This window comes from Dendroctonus ponderosae, unplaced genomic scaffold (assembly GCF_020466585.1).
Source record: "Dendroctonus ponderosae isolate FM_Combo_2020 unplaced genomic scaffold, Dpon_F_20191213v2 Dpon_F_20191213_2, whole genome shotgun sequence".
NCBI lineage: Eukaryota > Metazoa > Arthropoda > Insecta > Coleoptera > Curculionidae > Dendroctonus > Dendroctonus ponderosae.
In genome coordinates, this window is record NW_026018165.1 from 13,752,304 (window position 1) to 13,763,549 (window position 11,246).

The following is an 11,246-nucleotide window of genomic DNA, read 5'->3' on the forward strand; positions in this document are numbered from 1 at the left end:
GTCTGTGCAAATTCTATTCAGTTGCTTCGATCCTATTTGCTTCGCTTTGTAACTAACAATCACATTCAGCACTTTGCCCGGTTGGCTTGAAACGATTTTTACATCAATTTTTTCTGTTGTGGTCACTCTTATTGTTACAATAAGATCAAATTGGAGACTGGTCGTACTTTGATTTATGGTACTTATTAGCAATTACTACGTGCATTTTTCGTACAGGTACTGGAAGTGAGGAGGCTTTCCGAGACGACTTTACGGCACCATACACGACGACCTTCAGTTGATAACAAATATGGTCACTATCCTCCTCATACAGTGGGCTGCAAGAGGCGGAGAACTGGGGGAAGCGATGGAGGAGTCAAGACGGGAACTCACGCTCATTACGTAATAATAACAATGATAATAATATTTATTTCACAGTAAATTGTTGAGCAAAATAAAAAGAATTAACGTCAAATCACCTAGCCCGCATGGAGCGTTTTAATTTCTTTTTTGTTCTAGTTACATTTGTGTAGGTACATTAACTAAACCCTTATTTTCAAAGAGGCACATCAAACGCTCAGGCTAGGCTATAGTAGAATTTAGTTTTTTTTATTTCAGCCGGAAAATTCTGATGGGTCCGATCAGCCAGGCTCCCGACCCGGCACGCCGCTTTGCGATGAGAACCCAGAGTTTCCCCCGGGAGAACCGCCAAAGCGCACCACTCGAGAAAGAGGTGAGGGCCCGATGATGCTGCCGCTCCCCAAATGGGCGGCGCAGGTTCGAGCGCTGGTGGAGTTCCAAAGGGGAACCATTTCCGTATCGGGAATCAAGGGCCAGAAGGAGCATGCCAATCCGCTGGCGAGCCCGCCACCAGCCGCGACTAGTCCGAGGATATCGCAACATCATGCGCCCCGGCCGCCCAGTCCGCTTCTCCATGTGCCGCCCCCGGCTTCTCCACCGCCTCGCCCGCCCAGTATGAGCTCAAACTCGAGCGACAGCGATGGGGTAACTGGAAGTCCGTCTCTGGAGGAGCGGATTAAGTAAGTCTTTATTAAGTTCGGTTATTCTGTTGATTGTGTTTACACGAAATTATTGTTGGTTTTGTTTCAGATCGTTGGACGAGAAATACGAAAAGTGGTCTGGCAGTAGAGCATTCAGCGCTACCGGGAACGATCCCTTGGCTCTACTGGACGCAAGCCTTGAAAAGTTCCGATCCAGACATAAACTCCTGGAAATCCAAGATCTCAAGGAAGTGCAGCCGTCGGAGATAGTGAAGTCAGTGATGGCCAAGCGATCGGTATTCGATGAAGATTTAAAGCGGCTGGAGAGCGTGGGTGAAAAGTACGAGCCGAAGGACTTTGGATTATTCTGGTTAGTTCATGGCCTGGTTTTGATTGGCTGAACTTTCGGCACATTTTCGTTTTGTTCCAGTCGTCTGCCGGCGATTTCCACCCAACCCATCTCCTTATCATCAGCAGTTAGTAACCCCAACACCACTGCTCTTGTGGCGGTAGTGGCGTCGTCTTTGAAATTATCTACCTCGGTCAGTACTCAGTTGCCTAAAACACCAACCATGTTATCTCCTAGGTCTTCTGGTAAGTTGATTCTATATTCTATCAACTTAGTCTAGAATGTTGAGATGATGGCAACATGCCTCACTTATCAGCGAATATTTCTTTATCACCCCGAAGCAAGTCTTTCGAACGAAATAGTTCTACTTCTTGTGAGCTTCACCAACACACTGAATCAAGGAAGCGCTTGGCGCTTAATTTTTGAACCATTCAAGTGTTTGCAATTCCTATCTGTTTGTTAATCGAGAATGACGATTTCCGTTAGGGTTTAAAATGATTAACGATTGTTATTTAGGCAATGTTTATTCTACCCATTTCGTATCGAAGAAGGCAAAATGATTTCAGGTACGCCTTTGCCCATCTCAGCAAGTAGAGGGCTTCAGTATCCCTTTCCCAGCCATCCACCCATGCCGATGTCTCCGGCCCCGACGACTTCGCCCATCGTTACAAGTTTCTCCACCCCCCCAGTCACCACTTTAAGTACAAGCGTCACTGTGCGGAACCCGAGCCTCGGTGAAAATAGACTGAAATCGACGGTGAATGTTCCCGGTGAATCACGAACTTCTAGCGTAAAAAATCGTAGTGTAGCTCCAGTAGTTAGTGACGTATCTAGTGCGGGCAAACCAAAACCCAGTGAGAAAATATCCCTAAGGCGGAACTCGTGCAGCACCAGTCCTCGGGCGGATGTGAAAACACGACGTAATAGTGATACTAGTGCTCGGCGAATAGAGGACGGTGAAAAGTCGAAAATAGAAGAGCAAAAGCTTGTTGATAAGACCAAAGAAGAATTTGAGAAACACCGGAAGGAGCAAGAGGAGAAAGAGCGCCTAGAAAATGAACGAATTGAAAAGGAGAAGCTGGAGCGCGAGCGGAGGGAAAAAGAGCGATTGGAGCGAGAGAGCGAATTGGATAAACAACGGCTGGAAGAAGACAGGCTGGAAAAAGAAAGAATACAGCGCGAAGCAATAGAGCGCGAACGGGCGAAAGAACAAGAAACAGAGCGAGAAAGAATTCGCCAGGAGAAGGAAGCGATAGCCAGGCTAGAAAAAGAGAGTCAAGAGAAGGAGAAACTCGAACGAGAACGAGTGGAAGCGGACAAACGAGAAAAAGAGGAATATCTTCGACGTGAAAGAGAGGAACGTGAGAACCAAGAGCGCGAAGAACGCGACCTTAAAGAAAAGCTTGAGAGAGAACTAAAAGAATCTGAACGAAGGGAGAAGGAGGAACGGGAGCAAAAGGCAAAAGAGGACCATCGAAGTGCCAAAGAAAAAGAACGCAGGAGAAGTGAAGATAGAGTAAACAATAGAAATAAAGACTCAGACAATCATCATGAACGTAGTAGCAAGCATAGAGAAAATCACAGTGAACTTAAGCATCGAGAAAACAACACCCATCCATCGGAAAAGCACCAACAAGAAAACCAACCATCTACCAAAGAATCGAAGGACATCAAGTCGACTCGGGACGATTCTCTTAGGAAAGACAATGCCAATCAAGACCTACAGAGGAGAGAAGTCTACCAAGAGAACGTCAATAAGCATGAAAATAGCAAAGCTCAGTTCGAGCGAGATGCTGAAAGACGAAAGGAGAGCATCAAGGAGAACCGAGATAATAATATCCACGACAGAGTTAAATATCTAAATAACGATGTCAGCGATAGAGCAATATTAGAAACCAGACACATGTCTTTGGATCTTGACCTCAAAAATCAAGTAGAAGTCAACAAGGACCCCAATCGACGAAAGGAGCGCAATAACAGTCTACCTACCCATGTAGGTATAAAAAGGCGAATTAGTGTTCAGGATGGTTTAGAAATGCCCGAAGATGCGAAACGAAGTAAACTCAGTGAGTTTAAGAGAGTTTCGGAAAGGAGAGATTCAAGAGACAGCATTAAGAGCGACGACAGATCTAAAAAGCCTAAACACAAGAACAACTCTATGCCCAATTACGACAAACACAGCAGTTCGAAGGAAGGTGAGGACAAGCGGAAAGACAAAGATAGGGAAGACAAACACAAGCACAGACATAAATTAGAAAAACAGAAATCTAAAAGTAAAAGCAAAGAAAAAGAGGGTAGGGAACTGCACCAATCACCAGTTGAAGCGCCAGCTAATAATATATCAATGAACGACAAAGACTTTTTAGCGACATTTAATTTACGTAGTAATGAAGAAATCGAACAGGAAAAGCAAGAGAAACAGAAGCGTGAAGCTTTGAGGGAGAAACGTAACAAGGATACAACGGATGCGGACAAACGCTCAGAGGAAAAGAAAAGTGAGGACAGGACTAAGAAAGACAAACCAGCGTCACTGGAAATTAAAGATCTCCTGAGATCACCCCAGGAAGATAAACAGAGATTTGACAAAATTCATAAAAAAGATCGCATCAGAAAACTTACTAATAGCTCGGATAGTGACTCTGACGAGCCAAAGAAACATTCAATTTTTGATATTGTCGACGATGGCCCTCCATATATTTCCATGTACGACAAAGTGAAAGCCAGAAGTTGCAAAAACATGCAAAAGCAGGAAGAGGAGAAAAGGCAGGAGAAAATCAAAGCCAAGTTCAGTCAGCTGAAACTCAGTAGGGCAAGGCGGGAAGAAAAGAAACGGTCAAACTCATGGGATGAAGATTCGGATTCCGATAAAGACACCGAAATAAAATGCCGAAGAGGCAGAAAATTGCTTGATAGTTCGGATGAAAGTGAGGATCATAAAACCTCGTACAAGCAAAAAGATACCATCTATAGCGATTCCGATAATTCGTTACGACATTCGTTTCGACATATTAAAATGGAGCCAACCGAAACGACAGACGAAGACATTAAGTTAAAACAGCAGCCGTTACGGTGCTCAAAATCAAAAATAACTAGCGATAGTTCAGAAGAGGATTACCAACGACATCCGACTAACAACAAATTGCCTTCGATTGATTATCATGAAAATGCAACAGATAAGCCAAAAGCGTCGTTATTCGAAAACGACACTGAAGGAGAACTAGAAATCAAGCCCGAAAAACTCACTTCTGTAAAGACCGAACTCGAGCGACTAGTAAAGAAGGAACGAAGAAATAGCAAATTCCAAGAATTTACCTCCCCGGAACAGCAAAGCTTTGATGTATTACACTCCCAATCATCCGAAGTGAAAATAGACAGATTTAACAGCAGATCTCTATTCGACAACACTAGCGATGATGATTTTCCCGAAGTGAAGAAGGAAAAATCTGAGAAACGAGAAAAGAAACACAAGAAAAAGCAGAAGAAGCAGAAGCATTCCCTTTCGAATGAAGAGTCGGGGAAATTGGAATTTGAGTCGGAGTCGCCGGGCGCGCAAGAAAGAAAGCACCACGACAAAAAGAAAGATCATTCCAAAAAGGACAGGAAGCGGGACAAATTAAAGGACAGCAGAGACAAGCCGAAAAAAGCCAAAAAGAGCAAAAGTGAGAACAAAAGCGAAACCAAGCGCGACGGTAAAATGGAAAATATATTCGGCTCCTTGTCCGAAGACTCCGAAGCTGGAATTAAGTTGCAAAAATCAGAATTTCGACCTGATGAGTTTCGACCTGATGAGAATGCTCAACCTGCACAGCTTTATAACAACGATTCAGATAAAGAACAACTGAAGATTCAAGAAGAGAAAGACAGGGAAGCTGAACATAAGAAACGAAAAGAGAAAAAGCGCAGAGAAAAAGAACGTCGATTTCAAGAAGCGGCTGCGGAAGCAGCTGCAGCTGCTGCAGAGGAACCACCAAATAGCAATGATAACAGCATGGATTTCGCAGACATGTGCAAGCAATTGGAAGCCAACATCAAGGATGACGCTCCCGAAGGGAACTACAATACTGAGATCAGCAGCAGTAATCTGGAAACTTCCGACACATTTAATGAGGCGGACAAAGACGTAAAGAAAGAAAAGGAAGATCGAAAGGAGGGCAAAGAGAAGAAGAAAAAGCGCAAAAAGAGCAAAGATGAGAAACGGCATCACCATCATCATCATCACCACGAGAAAAACAAAGTGAAAACCCCGGAAGTGAAACACGAGATTTCAGAGTCGCCTTTGATTATTAACTTGTCCGATATCAAGATCGAACCTGGTGTAGCTACGGAAAGGGAAGTTCCTAGTACTCCACCCAGTAGTCACAGCCAAAGTCTGCCTAATCTGGACGACATTCAAAGCCCAACAACCGAAAAGTCTCCTCCTAAGTTTGACAAAGTTGTAGTCAATCCTAGTGTAAACTCTTTACAAAATTCAAGTCTTGGAACATCGAAAACGAAACGAGACAAGCAATCGAAAATTCCTGGGTTTGGTACTGAAATTGATGAAGTCATACACGAGAATGCGGTGAAGTCAATTTCTGGAATCATCAAGCCTGAAGTTAAAGTGGAGGAACCCCTGGTTCAGACAGATGTAACTGAAGAGCTGCTGGCGGATTCTTCGCAGGACAAAACTCGCGTGGTTATCTCGCAGGAAGAAACAGAAGATGCTGTGGCCGCTCTATTAGGCGAAAGTTTTGGAGGCTGCCAATTTGAAGAGCGCTATGACGAAGACATTACAGTTACCACTGAACTGGTTGTGCCAGAGTTGGTCGAGGAGCCAAACGTCCAGGACGACGAGGAGATGAGAAAAGCGGTTCAAAGTCTTGAGGTGGAAGGAGAAATTTCCAAACCAGATACTCCTCAGAGCGAGCATGAGTTGCAAATCGACACAGACACTGAGGAACCAGATGAAAGTACTCAAGCTGCTGACCAAACGGCGAAAACTGTTGAACTTTTCCAAAATACCAAGAAAATCCCTGCAGCTATTCCAGTATGTAGTGGCAGTAATAAAGTCACTTCTCCATTAGCTTTCAAGTCGTTGAGCAGTCCACCGTCTTTATCTCCAATAAAATCGGAGCCCAGTTCTGAAGCGGATCAGAAACCGATGAAACCAGCTGAGTGTATTAATGTTTTGGTTGAACGCGAGCAACAACCACAGCAAACTGTCATATCGCAGACGTGGTCTGGTGAACGAAAGGAAGTTGTTCTGAGCAAACCGGTTTTGGCAGAGAATCCAACAGCTAAGCCGGCAATTACAGTGGTTGATGTACCAGCTCAGTCTCAAGTGGTGCAACCGCAAATAAAGCAGTTTGTTGCCGCACCGCCGACGATTAAGATCAATGAACCTTTATATCCTCCCTTAGCAAAACTGTCTCCATTGGTCAATCAGAAAACTATCACTACAGCACCCTCAGTGGTTCAGCCATCCACATCTTCAGTCGTTGCCATTCAACAAAGCCGTCATAATTTACCCGCCCGCTTACCTGACCCGACCTGCAAGCCAGTTGCGCCGGAGGCCTCAAACAGTCCAGCTTTGAGCAGGCTGCCCATCACTCCAGTTATTGTGACCAAACCACTTCAACCTGCTACTATCTATTTGCCTCAACCCATCGTGGCACATTCATCTGAACCTCCAAAGCTCATATCAACTGCAGAGCTTCGGCAGGAGAGACCCAGAATGATCTTCCACCCATCGGGAATGCAACCTTACAAGGCGTTTGCGCCCGGCCAACCGGCAAGGATGTTAGTGCAAGGTGATATCCGACATTTCCCTCCGAATGCGCACTTTGTGCCCAGCAGACAAATCAATCCTTCCGCTTACGGGCAGTATATGGGCCTGCACTCCCCTCCGCCGTTTGTGCCCCTGCAACTGCTCAAGAAAGAATCCCAGATTCGTACCGAGCCTGACTCGAAGCCAGCCGATCAGCACGCGAATTCTAACAGCATCAAAACGACTGCAGCTGTGACTGCTCCACATTTGATATTAACCGACATTCGCTCTGCTCCGAACAGCTTGGCTGTAAAATCGCCTCCTCCAGTTACCAGCAAAGCCATTGTAATTCCTCCATCCTCACCAAGGCGGAGCCCCAGTACTTTGGCCGTCATTAACGCGGAAGCTCCAAGTGTGTCTGGTGCTGCCTCATCATCGCCTGAGCGACGGTCTCCAAGTGTGCCAGTAGCAGATATTCCCGCTCCAGCAGAAAGTGTGCCTGAAATCGACACTTTGCAGGTTCCAGCTGTTCAGAACCGAACATCAAGCCCCAATCCTGTTCTAGTGCCCAATCCTGAACCAATTGTCGCTGTTCAATTGCCTGTTAGTAAAATCCCCACCGAAGCCAGTGCTGCGGATAAGGAGCAGGCGCCCGCAGTTAAACCCGAAAAGGATCTGATGGAGGTGCCCAAGGCACAGCCACCTCCTCAGCTGGATGCGGCAAAGCCCAGACCAGAACTGGGAGAATCTGCTCCTTGTCCATCCCCAGCAAAAGACCCAACAGTTAAAGCGGAGGAGCCCACTACTGTTCCGAGAACAACCCAAAAAGACCCCGAAGTTCAACCGGCCAACCTTGCCGCTCATGCTTTAGCCGAGAAGGTGACCAAGGAGCAGGAAACCCTTGAAGCTAAGGAGGACAATGAGTTCTGGTCAGCAAAAGACTCGGTCAACATTGAGTCGGTCATTCAAACGCTCGGCTCAGCAGACGAGATGTCTGATAGTGACCACAACCAAGCCGCAGCAGAGCCAAAGTCAAGCAAAAAAGAGCCGGAACCCGTCGAACTTGCAGAGCACGACGACGACGCTTCCGTTGCCGATATGAAGGTTGACGAGGATGCTGAAAATGAGCCGGCCGACATCGAAAACGACCCGAAAACCGAAACATCCGTAACCAGAAGTAGCGCTCGGAGGGGCCGTGGTGGAAGGCCCAGAGCCAACAATAAAGTGGCGAAGCCCACTTTGGAGCGCGGGGGGATTCAGACGCGGCGCGGTAAGCAAAAGGAGGCAGCGCAAGGAGCCGCCGCAGTGCCCAACATCAAGCGTGGCCGCGGAGGAAAGGTGCGCTCCGAACGAAAATCTAGCAAATCCGAGTCGGATTCAACGACGAACGACGTGTACGAGTTCAGAGAGGACTCGGATGATTGCAACAAAGAACAGCGACCCCGCTTGGTGTTGACCATCAAGTCGACCACTTCCAGCACAAGCAACGCACAAACCACCACCATTGTGAAGGAAATCACTAAGGACGGAGCTAAGGAGATTGGAAAGGAAGTGAAGGACACTGTCCAGCCGAAAGTCAAGGAAAAGGACTCTGCCAAAGAAGTCCAAGAGGCCTTTCATTCGCCACCCAACCCGGAACCCAAAGACGAGTTCACTTCGCCGCAGACTTCAAACACCCGAAAGTCACGCCGGCTGGCCGAAAAAGACGTTTTTAGAAACACAGTGGATGATACGATAGAAGACGTTATCAAGAACACGCCGCTCACCAGGGCAGCAGCCAATCAAAGAAGATCGGGGCGGCAGCAAAAGAAACTGCCCGTGGTAGTTCAGGAGCCAGACCCGCCTCGCAAAAGTCCCAGAGGGCGCAAGCCTAATCGCCGAGTATCTGAATCAACGGAAAATTCATCCAGTGAAGATCTGAAAGAGGAGAACACCAAGCCTGTTGCTGCGGCCCCGCTTCCGCCAGCTCCTATCGCTGTACCATCCAAGCCAAAAGTGGAAGTCGCCACCACCAAGCCTGTAGAGCCGATTCCACCCGAAGCCACTAAAGAGAAGAAAGTGGATCATTGCAGTTTGAAAACAGTTATGCTCAAGCGGTTCAAGGGTGAGATGAATGCCAACAAGCCTGAGCCCACCAAGCTGATCGATCCAGTCACGGGCATGTTGATCCCGATGCGGGAGAGCGAAGAAGGCAAGTACATTCCATTGCCGGGAACTTTGCTGGCAGACAAGAAGCCGAATGCTGTTCCATCAGTAGTCAGTGATTTGTGTTTGGAGGCGAAAGCCAACGACAATGCTAAAATGCAACCTAGTGTGATCGCTCAATCGCACCCGGTTACAGTCGTTCAACAGTCCACGCCAAAGATTCACACTTTGAAGGCGCACGTGTTAAACAGCCAAGCAGCTAAGGCGGTGGTGACTGATCTGGCGCCGAGCAATAAAACTTCTGTCCTACATAATCCAGTGTCACAACCCAGAGACAACGTCCTACAGTTCGCGTCTCCATCCAGCATCATGGGCACCAAGTGTAGTACCCCTGTTCACATTGCAAAGTGTGGAACTCCGGGTTCATCATCGGTTCCAGCTGCAGCCAATCTGCAAGGCGGCGTCGGTCCGCTTTCTCCTAGACCGGGAGCGCCTGTTGCGGAGGTGAAGCCGCAGGTGAAAGCGCCCATGCATTCTCCAGGCCAAGACTTGAAGCTGGCGAATGAAAGACATCTGCTTCAAGCCAGAGACCACCTGACTGAGCACGATGTCCATCCTCTAAACAGTCACTTGGACTTCGTCAAGCAACAAGCGAAGAGTGCGAATAAAGTGATGTCTAAGCCTGTTCACTCGAACCTGCTCCAGCAACACATGCCTGCACAGATTTCCAACCATCCGGTAAGCAAAGCCTTGAGGAACGAACAGATCCACCACGGCAAAGGGGTGATTGAGAACTCCAAAATAGACGTGAACATGCCCATGATGTTGGGCCGGCCGAACTTGAGTCCGTCAGGTCAGCAGCCTCGTTTAAGCGGCGGCTTACCAGTCCCTACCTACGAAGCTAGTTTGGTAAGTTGATTTGAGTGCTTATCAAATTTTTGAGGTTTTATTGCCAACTGTCCCGATTTTACATTGAACTAGTGCCAACACGTTTTTCGTGCAACTAACAAATTTTCGCTTTTTTTACTAACGCAACAGATGGCGGACGCAAGGGCTTACTATAACAGGAGTAGCCCACCACCAGCGCACCAAAATTCCCCACATTCTCCAAAGGTGAATTTACTAATAATCTGAATGTTTTTCTTTGTGCCGTTTTTTACTTGATTTTTTGTAGACGTTGATACATTGTCTATTTCAGAACCGTTCTAGAGCTGACAGAGCATGCGCGGTTACCAGAAAGAGTCGCTTAAAAGCATGCGCTTTAATCGGTTCAACAGTTCTGAAATAGAGCCGAAGCAAAGCTATGGTTCATTCAAAGAAAACTGCGTTGCACCTAAAAATATGTCTATTTCTCAGTCGGTTTTTGCTCTGAAAGTATTTTTCGGCCTGCATGAAATTGCTTGAAAACCGCACCCATGCATTTTCGTGATGGGGAAAATCCAATTATTCGATTATGAAAATAATCACTTTAGGAAAATTTCCCAATCATTTGATTGCTGCGATCTAAAAACCTGCCAAAGACACTTTTTGGGGATAGTTAAACTGGGAAAAAATCTATTGAAAAACGAAAATTTAGTTTACACTTTGCCTACGAACTATCTCGAGAAGCAGAGGCCTCAGAAGGAACCGGGAGAACCAGAGGGTAGAGAACTACCAGGAAATTTTCTTTTAAGTCAAACATTTTTGAGGCAACTTTTCCCGAGGCGGTTTTCCTTGAAAAGAAAGTTTCAAAAGTTTCTTTGAAAGAGATATTAAAGTTTAGCAGTTCAATAGTTGAAAAAAAATATGGATATATGTTAATACACTAGTTTTATATTGTAACTTTTTTAATTGTGAATAACAAAAAATAATAATTTTAATAGCTTCAAAAGGACCTTGCACCAGTTTCAAAGTCAACAGAAAGCAAAAATCTTATATTTTTTTACAAACTTCTTGTTGGGTATTTCGTTTCAAAAATTTTTGTCTTTAAAAAAGACAGCATTTCCTCACGTCTTTTATTACAGATTGATAAATAGTGCTCCTATTT

General features: G+C 46.0%; 1 protein-coding gene across 2 annotated transcripts in view; it reads left to right on the forward strand.

Annotated features, from left to right (window-relative positions):
* Positions 1-11,246, forward strand: part of LOC109544418 (protein split ends) — a gene marked incomplete in the record, with an annotated part of 94,999 nt that overhangs the window by 72,267 nt on the left and 11,486 nt on the right. For both annotated transcript variants that reach the window (XM_048664227.1, XM_019914558.2), the window contains 6 exon segments: positions 217-381; positions 598-1,019; positions 1,090-1,350; positions 1,411-1,574; positions 1,896-10,129; positions 10,259-10,333. In XM_048664227.1, coding sequence (XP_048520184.1) covers positions 217-381; positions 598-1,019; positions 1,090-1,350; positions 1,411-1,574; positions 1,896-10,129; positions 10,259-10,333 — 9,321 coding nt within the window.